General features: G+C 42.0%; 1 protein-coding gene across 1 annotated transcript in view; it reads left to right on the forward strand.

Annotated features, from left to right (window-relative positions):
* Nucleotides 1-21,940, forward strand: part of ANXA5 (annexin A5) — a 189,006-nt gene extending 167,066 nt beyond the window's left edge. Inside the window, exons 10-13 of the mRNA XM_069242561.1 lie at nucleotides 11,368-11,463; nucleotides 17,221-17,279; nucleotides 17,498-17,620; nucleotides 21,229-21,940. Of these exons, the coding sequence (XP_069098662.1) occupies nucleotides 11,368-11,463; nucleotides 17,221-17,279; nucleotides 17,498-17,620; nucleotides 21,229-21,291 (341 nt within the window). The 3' untranslated portion in view covers nucleotides 21,292-21,940. The remainder of the gene's footprint in view (nucleotides 1-11,367; nucleotides 11,464-17,220; nucleotides 17,280-17,497; nucleotides 17,621-21,228) is intronic.
* Nucleotides 21,941-22,591: the final 651 nt, after the last annotated feature.

Consider the following 22,591-nt stretch of genomic DNA (forward strand, 5'->3'; position numbering starts at 1 on the left):
AAGCAAAAAGAGATCTACCTATTACACCAAGAGCGCATTCCACTAGGAAAAAAGGCGCCACAATGGCTTTTCTAGGAAATATACCTATGACAGAAATTTGTAAGGCAGCCACATGGTCTACGCCTCATACATTTACAAAACATTACTGTGTAGATGTGTTAACACAACAAGCCACAGTAGGACAGGCTGTATTACGAACATTATTTCAAGCAACTTCAACTCCTACAGGCTAAGCCACCGCTTTTTTGGGGAGATTACTGCTTATTAGTCTATGCACAGCATGTGTATCTGCAGCTACACATGCCATCGAATGGAAAATGTCACTTACCCAGTGTACATCTGTTTGTGGCATGAGACGCTGCAGATTCACATGCGCCCTCCCACCTCCCCGGGAGCCTGTACCAGTTATAAGTTGAATGTAAATTTGTAAATAAATACTATTTTAATACACATTATGTACATACATACTTATTCCATTGCATGGGCACATTTAGTATATTCACAACTCCTACCTCACCCTCTGCGGGGAAAACAATCTAAGATGGAGTCGACGCCCATGCGCAATGGAGCTGAAAGGGAGGAGTCCCTCGGTCTCGTGACTCGAAAATACTTCTTTGAAGAAAAAAAACTTGTAACACTCCGAGCCCAACACTAGATGGCAGGATAATGCACAGCATGTGAATCTGCAGCGTCTCATTCCACGAACAGATGTACACTGGGTAAGTGACATTTTCCGTATATGTGTGTGTGTGTGTTCGATGTCATGTGTAGCTGCAGAAACACATACTTTGCATAAGTCCGCCATCTAGTGTTGGCTCGGAGTGTTGCTAGTTTTTCTTCAAATAAACTTTTTTGAGTCACGAGATCAAGTGACTCCTCCTCTCGGTGATATTGCGCATGGGTATCGATCACTTCGTTAGATTGTCTTCTGTCTGAACTTCTCTATAAACGTCGTCATAGTTCTTAATTGCGTTTTCTATCTTATATTCGATCCTATTGTAATCATCGGTGTCGACTACACCCTTCTTGGGCCTACTTTGGCTCATGGTTGTTGAACCACATCAGGCTGATGGAACGGACTCCGTTTCACTTTTGCCCTCGGTGTCACTCCAAGTTTCCATACACCGATCAACACTCGGTGTGCAGTCTCGTTCTCTGATCAGAGAAGAAAGCTGTGAAGCGTGTCAATCCTTCCGTTCGAAGAAAACTCTTAGGGATTGAAGAGCATGTTGGCTGGAGATGGCGTTCAAGTCTTCGGAACAAATGCCCAACATTTTCAGAGAAGAATTTGCTCAAGCTGCAGTTTCCATCGCAGGCTCTTAATCGGAATGAGATTAAGGTGGGGGCAGCCAATCACTTACAGCGGCGCAGTACGTGAGTACATCAGCCCCTTCCCATCCCCCAAAGACAACCAAGAAGACTTCGGCACTGGCCTTGGGTCCACCACTGCTTGCCGGCTATGGTCAAACCTGAAAAGCACATGCAGATCACCAACCCTCTGGTTTGGCACTGAAAATTTAGACCAAAGTGCATTCGGCACCAACTGAACAGCATGCCACACCTGTTTCAGGATCGAATCGAAAAGCAGAGCCTTCCAACTCAGAGCTGAAAAAACTGCCATCAATTTCGGAGCAGACATTCTCTGCCGACAAACATTCGGTCTCCAGACTTTCGCCGCTGAAACCTGCGGGTGGAAAATATGTTCAAACTACTGAGGAGTCTTCAGAAATAAGGCCTATATTAGAGGTAATGGACGCTAAACAGAGTAAAACCCAGATACACAAAGACACGGGAAGGTTTGTTGCTTCTCCTCCTACAACAAAGAGAAAGTTATCTTGCCAAGCGACTCTAGAAGCTGGGCCTCCACCTGCTAAAATATTTAAGCATAAGGAGAAACCAAGGCACTACAACATCGTTCACCACCACAGTCTCCTTTGTACTTACTGCTTCTCCACCACCAGATACTCCACCACCACCTTCACCTACACAACTTTCTCCACAATCCTCTATCTCTACACATGGGGATGATTTAGGTGACACTCATTACAATGTAGATCTATTGGATTTATATGATCCAGATCCCGTACCTTTCAATGATCCTGATTCTTACCCGGCTAGGCCATCTCCACCTGAAGACACCACTGCCTACAATCCGGTCATAGCTAGGGCAGCTGCACATCACAATGTGCAGTTGCATAGTGATCCCATTGAGGATTATTTTTTATTTAGCACATGAACATCCACTCACAAGGAGTATCAATGTCTACCCGTACTCGCAGGCATGCTTAAACATGCAGACAACATTTTCAAGGAGCCAGTGAAGGCTAGCGTTAATCCACCAAGGGTAGACAAAAAGTACAAACCTGCACCTTCAGCTACACTTTACATTACACAACTATTGCCACCTGACTCTCTAGTTGTCAGTGCATTAAGGAAAAGGGCAAATAGCCAATCCACAAGGGATGCTCCTCCTCCAGACAAGGAGAGTCGTAAGTTTGATGCGGGGGGGGGGGAAGAGTAGCAAGCTGCTAATCACTGGAGCATTGCAAATTCTCAAGCTTTGTTAACCAGATACAATAGAGCTCATTGGGATGAAATGGAGGAGTTCTTACAATACCTTCCACCAGAACACCTGAAAAGGGCACAACAGATAGTTACTGAGGGCCAGGCTATCTTGAATAACCAAATTAGATCGGTTTTGGACGCAGCAGACACAGCAACAAGGGATATCAACACCAATGTGATTATTAGAAGGCACGCAAGGTTAAGAACCTCAGGGTTCAAACCTGAAATACAACAGGCAGTACTTAATATGCCTTTTGATAAGCAACACTTATTTGGCCCAGAAGTAGATACCATCCTAGAGAAACTAAAATAAGACTCTGATACAGCTAAGGCTATGGGTGACTTTTACACTGCCCCCTACTTGGAACTTTTTGTAGGCCCCAGTTCAGAGGTGGTTTTAAACCATCAACCTTCGAACCGTCCACATACCAACAGAAACAAGGACAACAATTTTACGATAGAGGTTCTTTCACAGGCTCTTACAAAGGAAATCTCTTAAGAGCTAGAGGTAAATTCACCACCACAAGAGGTTCCTCTACCTCATCCAAACAGTGACTCTCTGCACATTCCCACACAGCATATATCTACTGTGGGAGGTAGATGGGAAATTTCTACCAACAGTGGCACAACATTACAACAGATCAATGGGTGCTGTCAATTATCCAGAATGGTTATTGCCTAGAACTCATTTCTACTCCACAAAACATTCCCCCCTGCTCACACAGGCTCTCTCTGGATCACCTAAATGTATTAAGACAAGAGGTACAATCACTTCTACTCAAGGTTGCAATAGAGATGGTACCTATATCCCAACAAGGGGCCTGAGTAAATACTTTGTACTTCCGCATACCAAAAAAGGATGGTACTCTCAGACCAATCCTGGATCTCAGACCCCTCAATCAATACAGCCTGTCAGAGCATTTCCACGTGGTCACTCTTCAGGACGTCATTCACCTGCTATAAAAACAAGACTACATGACAGCATTAGATCTAAAAGATGCTTACTTCCACATTCCCATAAATCCAGCACATTACAAAGCTCTAAGATTTGTAATAGCAGGCAAGCACTACCATTTCAAGGTACTACCCTTTAGAGTAACGCCACCACCAAGGGTGTTCACCAAATGCCTCGCAGTGGTTGCAGCATACTTCAGAAGGTAACATATAACATGCTTTTCCTTATCTGGACGACTGGCTCATAAAAGCCAGTAACATTAAAACCTGTCAACAGCACACAGTGGATACCCCACACAATCTAGTGTTCACAATCAATTACCTGAAATCTCATCCGCAACCAACGCAAATACATCAGTTTCTGGGAGCAATTCTGAACACTCAAGAATTAGTGTACCCAAACCCACTGAGAATTCAAGCTTTTCACAATCTCATATCTCAACTACAATACAAACCCACTTAGTCAGGTTTATCATTAAACTTTTGGGAATTATGGCATCGTGCATAGCAGTAGTACCCAATGTATGTCTAAACATGAGACCCCTACATCAGTGTCTCTCCCAACAATGGTCTCAGGCACATGGTCAACTTCACAATCTAGTGGTGTTGGACCGCCAAACTTACAGCTCTCTGCAATGGTGGAATCACACCAACTTATCAAAAGGGGGGCTGTTTCAAGACCCTGTGCCACAGACCATAATCACAACTGATGCATCAATGATAGGTTGGGGATCCCATCTCAACAAATTTACCATACAAGGGGAATGGTACTTAATTCAACAAACTTGTCACATAAATCATTTGGTACTGCTAGCAGTGTTCCTAGCACTCAAAGCTTTCCAACCATGCACAAAACAGTGTTGATAAGGGCAGATAACATGACCACAGTGTATTATTTGAAAAAACGGGGGGTTGGGGACACACATCTCAATTGTCCTTGCTAGCACAAACAATTTGGAAATGGGCAATTCACAATCACATTGAACTACTAACTGAGTATATCCCAGGGACACACAACCAAGTAGCGGACCTCTTAAGGAGGACGCAGCAACAAATACACGAATGGGAGATCCATCAAGTGATTCAACAATACTTTCACATGGAGAACCGCAAACCTAGACCTCTTCGTAACAAGCAAACAAAAAAGCCCAAACTTCGCATCCAGGCACCCACACCTTCGTTCCAAGGGCAATGCTCCAAGGATCAATTGGTCAGGGATATTTTGCTTACGCTTTTCCCACTCTCCCACTAATTCCATTTCTGGTCTACGAGATCCATCATACCTCCCTCACTATGATACTCATAGCTCCCACGTGGGCACGTCAACACTATTAAACAACACTGTTGGATCTCTTTGTAATTCCACATCACGAGGGTCCAAACAGACCGGACTTATTGAGTCAAAACAAAGGTCAAATCAGGCGCCCCAATCCCAGTATGTTCAACCTGGCGTTGTGGCTCCTGAGGCCATATTGGTTTGGATATCTACAGCTTCCAACAGAATGTATGGACACTCCGAAGGGAGCACACAAACCTACAACTATACCGTGTTATGTAGCTAAATGGAAAAGTTTTGTATATTGCTGTCAGCCCAAAAACATTAACCCACTTAAAGCGTCGGAACAGGATATTGTCTATTATTTGATTCACTTACAAAGAGCACATCTTGCGTACTCGTCTATTAAAATTCATTTAACAGCAATAGCTGCTTACATCCAAAACAGATGGCAAACTTCTCTGTTTAGGATCCCTGTTATAAAATCTTTTATGGAAGGTCTTTAAAGGATTATTCCACCTAGAGCTGCACCAGCTCCTGTCTGGAATCTTATTGTACTCACAAGGCTTATGGGTCTCACTTTGAACCCATGCATTCTTGCCCTCTCCAGTTTGTCATGGAAGGTTGCTTTCTTATTAGCAATCACTTCCTTAAGAATAGTTAGTGAAATTCAAGATTTCACTTCAGAAGAACCTTTCTTTCAAATTCACAAGAATAAAATAGTCCTTAGGATAAACCCAAAATTCCTAACCAAAGTAGTTTCACCATTTCATATCAGTCAGCGGAATTGCCAGACTTCTTTCCACAGCCAGATTCAGTTGCTGAAAGAGGTCTTCATACCGTGGCTGTTAAAAGAGCTCTCATGTATTATATAGACAAAACAAACATTTTCAGAAAGTCTAAACAACTCTTTGTGGCTTTTCAACAACCTCACAGGGGTAATTCTATTTTAAAACAAGGTTTAGCCAGATGGTAAGTAAAGTGTATTCAAACTTGCTATCTTAAAGCTAAAAGACCGTTACTAGTAACTCCTAAAGCACATTCCACTAGAAAGAAAGGTGCTTCAATGGCATTCTTAGGAAATATACTAATGGCAGATATATGTAAAGCAGCCACATGGTCTACACCACACACATTTACTAAACACTGCTTGCTGGCAAGATCCACACAGTAAACCTTGGACAATCACTGCTTAAAACACTATTTCAAACTACTCCAACTCCTACAGGATAGCCACTGCTTATTTTAGGAGGGGACTGCTTTACAGTCTACGTAAAGCATGTGCATCTGCAGCTACACATGCCATCGAACGGAAAAAATTTAATTACCCTGTAGACATCTGTTCGTGGCATGTAGTGCTGCAGATTCACGTGCGTACTTCCTCCTCCCCGGAAGCCTGTAAGCTGTTGTAGTACTTCAATTGTAAATATGTATACATTGCATGGACTTCTTTTTTCTTCACTATACATACACATTTCTACACTCTTCACCCTTCTGTGGGAAAACAATTTAACTAAGGAATTGATGCCCATGTGCACTATCACCGAGAGGAGGAGTCACTCGATCTCGTGACTCAAACCTTCTTCGAAGAAAAACAAACTTGTAACACTCCAAACCCAGCACTAGATGGTGGACTTATCCAAAGCATATGAATCTGCAGCACTACACGCCACGTTTTGTTTAAAAAACAAAAAAAAAAAACAAAGGTTACAGGGACGTTCTAGTTAGCTTCTGTATTTACTTGCACAAAACCATAGAAATTCAGCAGTTATAGTTATGGTTAACTCAAATAACCAACTTGCTACCTAAGGTAACGATATGCCCCCTCCATGCACAGTTTCTCGTCAATAATTTTACTGCAAATGTTGCAGTGATAATATCAATGGTGCCATAGAAGGTGTCATCAATGATGTAATATGTGGAGTAATTAGCTGTGTTTGGTGAGGTGCGAGTTGCAGTTACTTGAGTTAGCCATAAGCAGCGCATATGGCCGGGCCCCTGCGGTCAAACCTGTCACATGCACCCAGACCCAACCTGCCCATGACTGAAGGGATTGGATGCAGAAGGTGCTCTTTTTTTTTTTTTTTTTTTTTTTTTTTTTTTTTTTTCTGGAACCGTGGATCTACTGCACACAGGGTGCTGTGGAGAAACCTGCAGTGGATCTATGAATCGTATGAAATTGGGCAATTTGTTTGCTCATGAAGGGTCCCTAAGGGATCCCTCTGTGTCCTATGGAGTCAGGATACCTGTATCCTGGCCCCTTATGTGTTCTTTGCACTCTTCTTTTCCCACCTCCCAGCCGATGCAATAAACAAAATGGTGGCTGCAACTTTTCTGTCAGGTCGCAGCCAGCTAATCAGGGCCTTGCTTTTCCCTCTGATCCACGCGGATAGATACATGGAGGATCTGCATCCCTATATGTCTATCTTTTAACCCGTAAATAACTCTGAATATACTGAATGGATTTACACCAAATCGCAAAAAGAATGATCTGCGGACCAAAATCTAACTTCCTCCAAAAAGTTTGGTGGAATTCCATTCAGCGGTTCGGGCTGTGCAGTGTCTAAAGAATACAAAATCCCCAGAAACACAGAATGATGTAAAAACGTTTTGGGATTTAAACCACCCCCCCCGCCCCACCCCCCAGTTTTTTTTTTTTTTTTTTTTTTTTTTTTTTTTGCCCCCTCTTGACGAATCATCCCGAACTCTCCCCGCAAAATTAGGCAAAGTAGGACACTACAAAACAAACGCTTTGTCTATGGGAAAAGTTGGTCCTAACTGTAACTACCTACTGGCTATTGCCAGCACGATTTTTAATATTATATATATATATATATATATATATATATATATATAAATAATTGAAGCCACATGGAAATTGTAAGCTCATAAAAATGAAGTGCATAAAAATCAGCCCATTTGGCAACCTAAAATTACCTGTTTTGCACCAAATACCAAGTGCAAAATCTACTTTTTTCATATAAAGTATCTAAGAGCGTGCAACTATTTATTATCACAATACATGACTATGAAGAGTAACTAAGGCTAATTTGAAATGTTTTAGCTGCACCTAAGATAACACTTTTGTGTTTTTTTCATGTTTTGAACATTTCAAAACAAGCTTTTCGGACTCTATGAAATACTCGGCGAATTTCATTTTTTAATATTTTTTTTTATTTTATTTGTAGATTTTTGTACCAGTTTAAAATGTTTTATTCAGCTTCTACCATTTGACTAATAAATAGCAGTAGAGTTAACTTTCACAGTAGTTTTCTAAGCTTTTAAAATGCCTTTAAATAGCCAGTACTATATGTACTTCTTTTTCTGCCTCCGTGAGAAGCCGAAATTCCTGCCTGATGACCTGTGCCAACCTAGCTCTTTAGCAATTCTTCTTTTACTGTTCAATAGGCATTTTGTGGTGGGCAATTTCACGCTCCTTACGCTCCCTATTCAGTTCTTCTTTCCTGAATTACTTACACAAGTGGTTCAAATTGGGTTTTATCTGTGCAGTTTCACAAAAGTATTTTGTAAACAAAGTAAATTGAGAGCATTGTAAAACACGCTCGTGGAAAGAATGCATCGATTCCACAATGACTTTAAACCACCTCGGTTCATTCTTTTTCTGCAAGGGGTCCAGTGATTAATTATTTTTCTGCAAGGGGTCCAGTGATTAATTTGTGTCTATTATAGATAACTGTTTATCAGTAGATGAGTCTTATTCATGAAATTTGTTAATCGTATTTTAAAATGTACTTGTTGTTAAACGTGAGAGCAGAATGAGAACTTCTGCCAGTTAATCAGAATCTGATAACGTTTGAACAATGTAGTGACCATATTTAAACAAATAACGTTTCAGGGAGTCTGTTTGTAGAATAAATACATAAAAATCAAAATTGAGTAATTCCCTTTGGTGTAATAGGATCACTGCATATTTGAATCCTTCATATTCTTTGATCACCCAGGCCCCTTGTGTAAGAAGATTGTTTTTTGTTAAGGTCATACGAATGCCTTTGATCCTACGTAGTGTACATGGCTTGAAATTGAACTTTCAGGCTTTAGTAAAGCTACAAAAAAGTTAATTTTCATTCTTATCCATGCATTGACTTCAACTGCATGATCCACCATCTCATGGATGTAAATCCTCCCTACTCTCCTTGAACAATTTTGAATTCCTTTTTAGCTTAATTTTTTCGTAACACATTTTTGGGGTGTGTTTGGGGGAGGGGACGTGGCTCGGTTGTCTTCTAGTTGCAACCTCAAATAATAATCGGACATTCGTCTTTTGCGTCTGTATATGTAGATCGTGAATGATAATAAGTGTAGAAACTTAAATGTCTTGGATATTCGGGAACCAGCCTTCAGTGTGGTGTGCTAAATACCCGAAGGCCTGCCACTTCAATGCGATGAAACTTGTGAATTGGAAATAAGATGAATACCTGTGCAGTTTTGTACATATCTTGCAAGCTAGTATTTCACAGGTGGCAGTCTATTTCAGATCAATTTCGGACTTAACAGGATGATGGACCAATTGTATTGTAATCGTTTTTATATAGCGCTTACTACCCCTTACTACGAAGCGTCAAAGCGCTTTTCGGTGAGTAGCACGCTACTCTGGAACCCAACAAGAATTAGTGATGGATTAGTAACGGGAAATAATAGTACAGTTTTAGTATTATTATGAGTTAATTTGAGCCGCGGATATGAGAGTTTGTTAGTTAGATTGACTGGAGTATTGGAGGAGCAGAGGAGGAAAAAAAATCCAGAATTGTTAATTGGGAGTATATCCCTCATTTACTCAACCCAAAGGCTTTGAATGAGTAAAGGGGGATGGAGGAGGGAAGAGTATGTGGAAGGGTTAGGGAGAGCATAGTAGCAGGGTGAGATAATGTGGGAGAATTTAGTAGGGTTGTGTGGGAGGTCACGGTAGTAGAGTGAGGTTTGGTGAGTTAGATGTGGAAGCGGAGGGAAGAGCGTAGGCAGAGTTATTTAGGAGATGAAAGTAGTAGAAAGGATTTCTGATGAGTCATAGTGAGAATGGAGGATAGTTTGATAGAGACATGACATATGATGATGGGTAGATAAGTGTGATAAGATGGGAGCAGGCATTCATTGATATCTAGTATAACAACCCACCCAGGAGCCATGCAATGACCCACGAACATGCCAAGCACAGAAACAACATATACATACATATATATATATATATATATATATATATATATATATATATACACACACACACACACACAAACACACCTGAATACACACACATATGCACATACAATACATAATTAGAACCATGGGTAAAATATACTTTGTCAAACAGGTTTAAAGAGTGTGTGTGTATTTTATTGTTATGACATAGTAGCGATACATATTTTCTAAAGATATATACACACAATCTGAAAAAAATATTTATCAACATAGGCATATGCAGTCCATAGTTGTTTGAATATGGTGGTTATGAAGGAAAGAGCCAACTCTTGAGTAGTTTTCTGAATACAAGAAAGTTATCTGTGGCTCTTATAGTTGGGGGATAATGAATTCCATAGTTTGTCTGCTTGAACGGAGAAGGATGTACCACCTATGTTCTTTTTCTTGTATAGTGGTGTTCTAAGGCGGGGTGCCAATCTTGAGCGGAGGTTTCATGTATAGCTTTGTGGGTGATAAAAAGCACTTTGAAAGTTGATGATGCTTAGGTAGGTTGAAGCTTAGCTGCATGATGATAGGGCCTTGATAACCATGGACAGTAACCAATTATCCTAAAATGGCTCCAATATTCCTTATCTTGTGGGTTGGGACGTTCAGATGCATCAGCCACGTCCCCTTCGCTGCCATCAGACATGGTGCTACCAGGAATTGACAAGCATTGTCAGTGTGAGGGCAAATGAGTTCATAGGGGATCTCTGTTACTAACCCAAGTATTATTCTATGGGAACTCAAATTAAAATATGCAGTCCTTACCAGTTTGTCCAATATAGTCTTGACAATTCACTACATTTCTGGAGCACTACCAATTCACTTTCTCACTCTAGTATTGAGGGAAGGTCATGGGTTGTATGAACAAAATGGAAATATTTCAAATTCCATGTTTCTGCTTGATGCCACGACATTTTCCAGTACATAGTTTCATGTAACTGTTTATACCCATATCTGTGCTGGAAGTATGATTTTGATAGTTGTTGAGTAGTAGGATTCTGAACAACTCACATGCTTCCTTAGCAAGCGCATTCAAAGAAGACATCTAGTTACCAACCGCTGACAATACAGTCCAACTAAATAGGAACCATAACAAACTCCTTCCATTCTATGCAAAAAACATGTGCAGGAGGTCAATAGTGGTGAAGGTCTTTTTCAAAATGATTTAATATGGGGTAATGCTTCCACATCCGTGACTAGTGAAGTAAGTAAGAAAAAAGTACAGTCCTGAGGGGCAGAGACAAAGCATAGATGAATAAGCTGTAATGTAAAGAAGGCAATATCAACGTGTGACCTGAAAGTAGTGTTTTATTTTGTGAGTGCGACTGAGTCTCTGATATAATGAGTGATTTGCATTATTTTATCGTTTTCAGTGTTTGACCATTACATGACAATATCTGGATATCAAATTGAAGAAAGCATTCAGAGTGAGACAGGTGGAAATTTTGAGAAGCTGCTGCTTGCAGTTGGTAAGATATGTTCAAAAGATCAAATACATTTGGAATGTAGAAATATCTCACTTTTCGTGTTGGAAGCGCATCTCTCTTGTAAATACAGATTCTTTTTGCAGTCACTGGAACTGCAGCTGTGTCGACCACTGAGGGTCATCTTTCAGGAGTGCTTCGTGATGACCCCAAAGCGTTGTTGCTTTAATTTAATGTAACAGCATCTGTTTTGCTTGCGCTTTGAGTAGCACGTTCTAATGCCTTAGGACATGTAAGTACTCGTTGTAGTCTCTTAAATATTAGTGCTCCTGCCATCAAAAGTCAGGAGTTTTGCAAAACATTTTTAGGTATTGCCTGCACTGCGCGTGCTTGTGCGCTGTGCTTGCGAAGTCTTTCGTTGATTTAAAAAAAAATAATAATAATAATAATCTCAAAAGGGATTTAGATACATTCCCTCATACTTAACATTTGTAGGCTTCCTGGTCACTCATTTTCTGGCCTGTGATTGGTCAACAGCCTTAGGGTCATGTCCTCAAGTTCACTCCCACTGTCTCTGCCATTCCTTGGCACCTCAACCAAGTACAGTTTCCAGCTGGCAGTCATCGGTTGACAGCCAGTCTCCTTCCACAGCTGCTTGCTTAGCATGGTACTTTTGTAAATTACTTTTTAGCGCTCTATAAGTGTGCCTGTGTTTTAAAATGTTCTTCCCTCCTTTGTCGCATTCCTTCCACATAGTTGTTGCTTGTTTTTTAGTTTTTATGGCGAGATTAAGTGATTTGCCCAGAATCACAGGATGTTGAGCCAATGCTGAGACTCCAATGCAGCAGCTGGACTGGCAATCAAGGCCCAGATTTTCTCAGCCTACCACCCCCACAATTCTCTCCCCCCCCCCCCCCCCCCCCCCAACTCACTGCCTTTCTATAAGAATGCAGGGTCCACAGCCCTCAGAACCCACCATAGATCACTTCATGGACATTACCGGTTCACAGGAAACCCATTAACCCCTTTGCTGCCAGGCCTTTTCCCCCTCAGGTGCCAAGCCTTTTTTTGGCTGTTTGGGTCAGTTCACGCTTAGGCCCTCCTAACGTTTTGTTCACATAATCTACCCACGCCAAATTTGCGTCCTTTTTTTCCAACATCCTAGGGATTCTAGGGGTACCCAGACTTTGTGGGTTCCCCAGAAGGAGGCCAAGAAATTAGCCAAAATACAGTGAAAATTTTATTTTTTTCAAAAAAATTGGAAAAAGGGGCTGCAGAAGAAGGCTTGTGTTTTTTTTTTTTCCCTGAAATGGCATCAACAAAGGGTTTGCGGTGCTAAAATCACCAGCTTCCTAGCTTTCAGGAACAGGCAGACTTGAATCAGAAAACCCAATTTTTCAACCCAATTTTTCAACCCAATTTTGGCATTTTACTGGGACACACCCCATTTTTATGATTTTTTGTGCTTTCAGCCTCCTTCCAGTGAGTGACAGAAATGGGCATGAAACCAATGCTGGATCCCAGAAACCTCAACATTTCTGAAAAGTAGACAAAATTCTGAATTCAGCAAGGGGTAATTTGTGTAGATCCTACAAGGGTTTCCAACAGAAAATAACAACTGAAAAAACAAAAAATTTAAATTGAGGTGAAAAAATCTGCAATTTTTCTCTACGTTTTACTCTAACTTTTTCCTGCAATGTCAGATTTTTGAAAGCAACATACAGTTACGTCTGCTGGACTCTTCTGGTTGCGGGATATATAGGGCTTGTAGGTTCATCAAGAACCCTAGGTACCCAGAGACAATAAATGAGCTGCACCCTGCAGTGCGTTTTCATTCTATACTGGGTATACAGCAATTCATTTGCTGAAATTTAAAGAGTGAAAAAGAGCTATCAAGAAAACCTTTGTATTTCCAAAAAGGGCACAAGATAAGGTGTTGAGGAGCAGTGGTTATTTGCACATCTCTGAATTCCGGGGTGACCATACTAGCATGTGAATTACAGGGCATTTCTCAAATAGATGTCTTTTTTTACACACACTCCTATATTTGGAAGGAAAAAATTTAGAGAAAGACAAGGGGCAATAACACTTGTTTTGCTAATCTATTTTACCCCAAGTCTCCCGATCAAAATGATACCTCACTTGTGTGGGTAGGCCTAGTGCCCATGACAGGAAACGCCCCAAAACGCAACGTGGACACATCACATTTTTTTAAAGAAAACAGAGGTTTTTTTGCAAAGTGCCTACCTGTAGATTTTGGCCTCTAGCTCAGCCGGCACCTAGCGAAACCTACCAAACCTGTGCATTTTTGAAAACTAGAGACCTAGGGGAATCCAAGATGGGGTGACTTGTGGGGCTCTGACCAGGTTCTGTTACCCAGAATCCTTTGCAAACCTCAAACTTTGGCTAAAAAAACAAATTTTCCTCACATTTTGGTGACCGAAAGTTCTGGAATCAGAGAGGAGCCACAAATTTCCTTCCACCCAGCATTCCCCCAAGTCTCCTGATGATAATGATAACTCACTTGTGTGGGTAGGCTTAGCGCCCGCGACAGGAAATGGCCCAAAACACAATGTGGACACATCACATTTGTTCATAGAAAACAGTGCCTACCTGTGGATTTTGGTTTCTAGCTCAGCCGGCCCCGGGGGGGGGGGGGGAAGAGAAATGGCTTAAAGTAAATTTGTCGCCCCCCCCCCCCCCCCCCACCTTGCCCCCTGCCCCTCCGTGAGTGACCCTTGCCTACGGGATCGCTCCCTGCGTGACATTGGTGCCACAAAAAAAATCCCCGGTGCCTAGTGGTTTCTGCCCCCTTGGAGCAGATTGACGTAAAATCGGCCAATCTGCCCCCAAGGGGGGCAGAAATGGTCTAAATACAATTTGTCCCCCAGGGGAGCGACCCTTGCCTAACGGTTCGCTCCCCATCTCTAAAAAAACAAACACAAAAAACACACAAAAAAAAATTTGCCCTGGCGCCTAGAGGTTTCTGCCCCCCTTGGGGGCAGATCGGACTAATAACAATAGGCCGATCTGCCACTGGGCGGGGGCGGAAATGGCCTAGAATAAATTTGCCCCCCCAACCCCTCCCCGGGAGTGACCCTTGCCTATGGGGTCGCTCCCTCTGCGTGACATTGGCGCCAAAAAAAATCCCCGATGCCAAGTGGTTTCTGCCCCCTTGGGGGTAGCTTGACCTAAAATCGGCCAATCTGCCCCCAAGGGGGGCAGAAATGGTCTAAATACAATTTGCTCTAAGGGGTCGCTCCCCATCTCTGAAAAAACAAACCAACAAAAAAAAAAAAATTGCCCTGGCGCCTAGAGGACATCCGCCTAATAACAATAGGCTGATCTGCCACCGGGGGGGGGGGACAGAAATGGCCTAAAATAAATTTGACCCCCCCCCCCCCCCGCCGGGGAGCGACCCTTGCCTACAAGGTCGCACCCCTTGAGTGACAGCGCAAAAAAAATATCCCTGGTGCCTAGTGGTTTCTGCCCCCCTTGGGGGCAGATTGACCTATAATTGGCTGATCTGCCCCCAAAGCGGGCAGAAATGGCCTAAATACAATTTGCCCCTCCAGGGGAGCGACCCTTGCCTAAGGGGACGCTCCCCATCTGTAAAACAACAACGACAACAAAAATCCCCGTTGCCTAGTGGTTTCTGCCCCCCTTGGGGGCAGATCGGCCTAATTACAATAGGCTGATCTGCCCCCATGGGGGGGCAGAAATGGCCTAAAATAAATTTGCCCCCCAGGGGAACGACTCTTGCCTAAGGGGTCGCTCCCCTTACGTGAAAAAAAAAAAAAAAGTCCCTGGTGTCTAGTGGTTTCTACCCCCCTTGGGGGCAGATTGGCCTCATGAAAATAGGCCAATCTGCCCCCAAGGGGGGCAGAAATGGCCTAAATATAATTTGCCCCCTATGGGAGCGACCCTTGCCTAAGGGGTCGCTCCCCACACCTAAAACACATACAATTTTTTTTTTTGTTTTTAAGTATCCCTGGTGTCTAGAGGTTTCTGCCCCCCCTGGGGGCAGAAAAGGCCTTAAAAAAAAAAAAAAAAAGGCTCCCTTGGGAGCGACCCTTGCCCAATGGGTCACTCCCTTATGTCACTTTCAAAACAAAAAACAAACATCCCTGGTGTCTAGTGGGGTTTCAAAGGGAGGGAAATACATTTCCTTCCCTTTGAAGCCTCTCCTTGCCTCCCCACGTGATCGAAAGAGAAATGGTGAGCATTTCTCTTTCGATCCTGTGAACTGATGTCACAGGGGGGGGGTGGGGAGGTCAGGGGTTGAAGGGGAAGGGATTCCCCTTTCAGCCCGGACCTGGGGGGGAAGCCCTCGGGGGGAGTGCTAGCGCTTCCCCCAAGGGCCGGTAGCAGGACGTAATAGTTACGTCCATGGCGCCACACAGTCGCTGCCATGGACGTAACCATTACGTCCATGGTGGGGGAAGGGGTTAAAGATGTGATCTCTCAAGAGCGGTGCCTCCTCCTATTCATCAGAGCAGGGTAGGAACCGGGCTTCTTGGATGCTGGTCCTGGCTCTGGTCTCCTCTGCCAGAACTAACTATAGCCTCTTTAGGTGTCTACGAAATGTGGTTGTTGCACCAGGCCTTACACATCTCTCCCTGAACAATCTGTTGTGCAAAGAAACCTATAGTGATAAACCTATAGTGCTGTACAACATCACTTACTAAAAACAAGGATTGGCATAGCCAATAGTTTTTGCCCATGCAAAATCTATTGATCTACCTGTCAACTGTTAAATATGAAAGTTCGTCCAGGTTTGTAATGCTGCCTTTTTAGATTTACTCGCACCTCAAGTGACTGTTTCTCGCTCCTACAATACCCCCTCAGTTCCCCTAGTTGACACTTTTCCCCCTACCTGCTTCAAAAACATTAACAGAGGTTGAGTGTTGATCACAAAAATGTAGTTACATACTGCTGTTCAATGTGTAAACCTGCTCTTTCAATTTCTTGCTTTCCTCTCAACCCACAATCCATGTGCAGCCATTAATGCCACATGGTGCGCAGAAAGCTGCTCCTTTCTGCTTCACTGCCAGCGCGTGCGACCTTTGCAAGCTAAATTGTACATCTGTTTTTTGGGCAGAGTTCTGCTGTTTTCTATACCAATATATGCTAAGATTGCTGCCACAAAAAATAACTTGAATACAACCTCCCAGTGCACCACATACTTCAGAGGTGCTCTTGTGTTAAGCCATGGATGGAGCAGGCAGGCTCCGTGTAGTCAGTTCTCATCAACCCATTGAGGTGCGCAACGCAAAGGTGCAGGCATTGTACTGGCAGGCCACTGAGGTATTTGAGGTGCAAAGCCATTTCTCTGAGCAATCAAGAAGTTAAACACATACAAATAATACTGAAATTATATGTGGCCCTGCACATAATTACTATGCTCCCTTTCTGACTGTTACGCACATGTTAAATAGCTGTTACGTAATGGTGAAGAGCGCTTAAAAAGCGCAACCAATAATCTGCAGGCCCTACGCTTGACTGCGTCTCAGATGAGCAGGTTTACTCCAGACTGTGGTCTGGTCAGACATCTCTTAATATTCCTCTCCCAAAAGGCCACAGCCTGAAACGCCCACACGCAATGAAACAGCTAAAGCCTCTAATTTTAAGAGCATCTAATTAATCTGCGTTTCCTATTGTAAATCATTCTGGTTTGTATACTCCTAATCTACGGCTGACTCCCATTTAATTTCCCTCTTTAAAGGAGGCCAGTAACACACTGACACTTGTCAGCTGAGCAACATCTCATGTTTTTATATATATATATTTTTTTATTTTCAGTGAAGTCTGTCCGAAGTATTCAAGGTTACCTTGCTGAAGTTCTGTACAATGCTATGAAGGTAATTTTCTTATACATACATACATATATTATCTGAGAATGTATGACACAAGCTTTTTTTTTTTTTGTGGAATTGTTCCCCCCTCCCCTTCGTCTCCCTGTGCAGTTCTTCGCGCAATTAATTAATAATAGTGCTTAACATCTTTACTGAAAAGTAGTTTGACTAAATGTACGTTTAATGTTTCACTATGCAGATTTTTTTTTTTTTATTAATTTCAGGGAGCGGGCACAGATGATCAGACATTGATAAGGGTCATGGTCTCTCGCAGTGAAATTGATCTCTTTGACATCCGACAAGAGTTCCGAAAGAATTTTGGAAAATCTCTGCACGCTATGATACAGGTATAAATAACATCGTCTTTTAGCATACACTACTGGAGTTTTGGGGAATTTCTAAATCGTAAATAGAAGTATCAACCTCTATACTTAATAGGCTTTTCGAAGTTCAAATTCTGCAGTTGCTCAGAAAAAGTGAGCTTATAAATTTACAAACTGAAATTGTAGACCTAACTTGGGACTGCAAAAGCGAACGTCTAAAATAGTGTAAAGCAGTGTTTTGATCGGAGTTAGATAACTAATCAAGAGTTGTCAGGGAATGACAGGTTTGAAAGAAGCTGCAGGATTTGAACAACGTGCCAGAGAGCTGGAAAGGAACAGACATGGCACCTGTTTTAAAACTCGGGCTGGTAATGAAAATGACAATTGCTCACTAGATCTCGTATGATGAGTACTGTATTTTGACATGTCAATAGGGAAGGCGACCAACGTTCGAGAGAAAAGAACCTCCATGGTTATTGGTACAGGATCTGGGGTGTCACTCAGTGTGTCAGCGTATGAAGCACTGCCATTTGATGATGACTGTGTGCACCAAGGGACAGTGTTTTCATAAACGAGGGCAGCTTAGCAGAAGCTCTTTAAAAGAGTCTTTGGTGCGCCTACTTTGAAAAAGCACAAACTGCATGTTTGGTATACAGAGCAGTCCAACAGAAGTGCTCCATTTCCACTTTACTTTTATTGCCACTCTGAGGATCAAGAAGTGTGCAGTGCCACATCATGCAGTGTGTGGAAGGTGGTTTCAGAGCTGCACAATCTTGGTGCAGCAGCCTAGATTTCTGACAGATTTCCATTTTAGTAATCCTGAGATTTGCAGCCACTTCAGATCCTTGCTGTGCACAATGTTGCACCTGTTTAGGTATTAACGGTTCAAGAGGAGCTACAAGATGGAGATAGGCAAATTTGAAGTACTGGAATTCATTCTCTCAAGATGCTGTGATTAAGAGGATTTTGCTGATCAATGTCAAGTGTTGCTGTCGGTCATTCAGTCTGGGGGAATCTCCCCATGGTCAGACTGCCTGTGTTTTCCATCTAGCATTTCCCTCATCGGCCATGTTTGGAAGCAGAGGGCCCTGCTGACACCTCTCCCACACTCTCCAGTTCCGCCAGGTGATCGCAGGCACAGAGGGTGCTAACGGGGAGAGAGAAAACCTCAATAGAAAAGAGAGAGCAAAAGATAGACGAAAGAAGAAAGTAGCATGGCTGGTTTTGAACATTTTTGGAATGCTGATTCTGGTTCCCAGACTGGCCCTGGTCCTTCCAAAGCATTGCAGTAAATACAGTCCTCACTAATGCTGTTACCCAATAACTAAAGTGTTTGTTCCCAAGTATTGGCACAGCGAGTGCTGGATATTCTTGGACATGGTTTTTTGTGTTAATCGGCACTTATCCTAAGGAGCAAATCGTTAGTTAATGGATGGTTGGCAAGCCCCTTTCAGTAAATCAGTTTCTGTGCTACTACACAATCAAGAATGCACTGCCAGAGTCCAACTCCCATCCCCACTTTCTGCCCGATAATGTCCAGCAAAAAGATTCTCTCTGCTGTGATTGATTACCCCACCACTCCAAGGAAATAAGAATAAAGCCAAACTCCGGTAGGCATGGGGGAAAAAGAATGAGAGGAGCTCCCTCCTCTAGAATAGGGCAAGCCCCCGCCACCAACCCCTCCACATCCCTGCTGCAAACAGCCTTTACCCTCACTGGGGGATAGATCATGAGAGCCTGACCTCAAGGGGTTGGGAACGCCCTCTAAGAGGCAGGAATATCAAATGGGACTAGAGCCCTTTCCCCTCAGCAGACAGTGCAGTTATCTCGCCATCTGCCGCTTGGGTTAGGGGAGTGCCCACTAGGTAGGAGGACTGTAGAAAAAGGTTGTTGCTTGAATGATGCTTCCGACAAAAGAAGAAATTATGGTAATATGTGCGAGGACCTAGAAACACAGGCAGTTCGATGAGGAGGCCAAGGAATACACAATAATAAGACTTCCAAAAAGAGGTCAAATCCTTTCCTTCCAGGTGTTTTTTTTACTCACTGGATGGTTTAGTAATATAATCAGGCGGTTGTTCTAGAAGCAGCAGACACTGATGAGAAGCGGGTAGTAGGCAAGCAAGAATTTTACTGGCAACGTTAATTCTCCTGCAAATAAGTCTGTTTTACAGCATAAACCTGTTCTAGGCCCACATGCTGTGTATGTTTTTTTTTTTTTTTTTTTTCCAAGGAGGGAGGTTCTTTTTCTAGCATACAATAAGTTGGAAAAAAATTTAATTAGCAAATAAAGCCTTTTGTCCAATCCAGTTTTAGAAAAAGCATCTTGCAAAGCAGGCTGGTCCCAGTTTTTATGTATTTCTTTCAGGAAAAACATTTTTGCCTCGTTTTGACACACCACTCAAGACCAAATTGTGAACACAGGGTGTAATGTTAATTACCAGCAAAGGAAAATTGGGCACATTTGCCCTGGATATCATTGGTGGATACAAATTACCCTGCAGTGACTTAATCCTGGAGTACAGAGCTCCTCTAGCAGTGAAAAAGGTTAACATATAAATTGCCATTCACCAGAGCCTAATGTGACATTCACCAAGCGTATTGCTGCCTTTTAAATTGGATTGGCCTCCATCTGATGTGAAGGAGTTGTTTACGCTATTTCATTTTGTGATTTAGATTGCTGTACAGGACCAAAATCTACATTTTGAGCCTCACTTAGTCGGTTACAATATACTTCAGACGTACTGTCCAGCTGCTTGACCCGATTCATTACAGCCACTATCTATCTATCTATCTATCTATCTATCTATCTATCTATCTATCTATCTATCTATCTATCTATCTATCTATCTATCTATCTATCTATCTATCTATCTATCTATCTATCTATCTATCTATCTATCTATCTATCTATCTATCTATCTATCTATCTATCTATCTATCTATCTATCGCACTCTGTTTGGCCTAGACCAAGTTTTAGTAAAGTCACGTTCTAAAAAAAAGGCAGCAGAAAAAAGTAGGTAGACAGAAAAGGTAGATAAACGGGTTCTAGTCTGTGCTGGTACACGTCCTGCAAGCAAAGTATTTTAGTCTTCATTGGGTTGGCCATACATGTTCTAAGTACTTCAGTATTTAACAGACTTTGAAACCATTAGTTATCCTTGTTTTTACAGTATTTTTAATGTCTTTTTTTTTTTTTTTTTTTTTGTGGTTGTTAAACCTTTCATAAATTTAAGTGTCAGTAAGTTAACTCTTGTACGTGTAATAGGAAAAGGTATGTAAGCAATTGTTCTTGCAAATTTTGTAGCTGTATGCGCCATACTTGTACTGAAAACGTCATACAACACCACAGTACCACAGTAAATTGTACTAGAGAAAAGCGAACCGAAATCTTGGCAGGCCTTATCCCTTTGGAACTTAACTCCTACTTCAGAGCTGTAAACTATATTTCTCAGTTAGTAAGCCAAATTCCCTTTGTATTTAGATGGGGTTGTGTAGGAAGGACCATCTTACACAATGTCCGATTCATATCTACATCCGAGAAACCATTGAAATACATTGGTTAATCATGTATTTGTGCAAAAATCAGAAAAGACAAGTTATCTAACTTAGCCTTTTTTATTATTTGCAGAGTGATACCTCCGGTGACTACAGGAACGCTCTACTACACCTTTGTGGTGGACTTGATGACTAATGTGCTCACAAACATGAAAAAAGTATATTCTACACTGCCTATTAAATAATTTTTGTGCACTTCATACAGCTAATGTCTACAAGTTACTTAATCATTTATGTATTCTACTTCTTGCCTACTTCTGTATCCTATTCAAGAGGTTGTAGATACACTAGCGATTACTCTGACCGCCTTTGTTAGCAAATCTAATGGGAAGGACTTGCACATTTTAGAACTATATAATTACACTGTTTTCATGACATTCACTGTTAGTGCATTTATATATATATATATATATAATATAATATATATATATATTTTTGTAAAATTGAATTTTATGCCTGTGAAGCCCAAGCATAGCCACCGGTACCTTGAACTGTTGTGAGCCTGTTAGTCCTTCATTATTTCTATTGCAGGTCAAGATGCCTCAAGTGTCCCACATTAGTTACCACGTTCTGTTGCAAAATGTGTGAGTCAAATGTTACAGATGTTTTTGCTGGGTTGAGGATACTCACTTTGTACCGACCTTTTTTGTGCTGTGTGTATAACTTTGGAACTTCCACTGAAATATTTATTGTATCAAGGTGCTACTACAGTGACCCTACTAAACATTCCAATGCTGGTTAATGTTGGGTGTAGATAATAATCAATAAATGCATGTCTTCCCACACACTTGGACTTATTTTTTTAAATTTTGAAATATTGTATGTTGGAGCTCTATCTGAAACATTACTCTGCATTGATTATTGCAGTGATGTGTTTTCTTAAGAATTTGACCCACCCTCCCCTTCTTTCTTCTAACAAGCCTTATGTCCCTGAATGTTGAAGAGAGCCAAGCTTGACACAGATTTAAAGCTTCTATTCACCGGTGTTGTTTGCTGGTCATCCCTATTTAGGAACAATAAATCTGTTACCCTCCTTCTTTTTCCTCCTCTGAAACGCTCTTCTTTTTCCTCCTCTGAAACGCTCTTCTTTTCCCTCCTCTGAAACGCTCTTCTTTTTCCTCCTCTGAAACGCTCTTCTTTTTCCTCCTCTGAAACGCTCTTCTTTTTCCTCCTCTGAAACGCTCTTCTTTTTTCCTCCTCCTCTGTTACTCCTTATTTTTTTTTTTTCCTCCTCTCTCTTCCTTTTCCATCTCGGCCGCGCTGTTCGATTTCCACCTCCTGTTACTTGCTAAAATGTGTTTACGGGAGACTTTTCAAAACGTAGTTTGAAACGTAGCTTGAAGGGGGACAGCTGGACAGTTGAGTACGAAATGCTTTGTTGCAGACATGCAAATACCAATGCAAGTAAGAACTCTGTTAAGAAAGACATGTATGTA

Source organism: Pleurodeles waltl, chromosome 1_2 (genome assembly GCF_031143425.1).
Source record: "Pleurodeles waltl isolate 20211129_DDA chromosome 1_2, aPleWal1.hap1.20221129, whole genome shotgun sequence".
NCBI lineage: Eukaryota > Metazoa > Chordata > Amphibia > Caudata > Salamandridae > Pleurodeles > Pleurodeles waltl.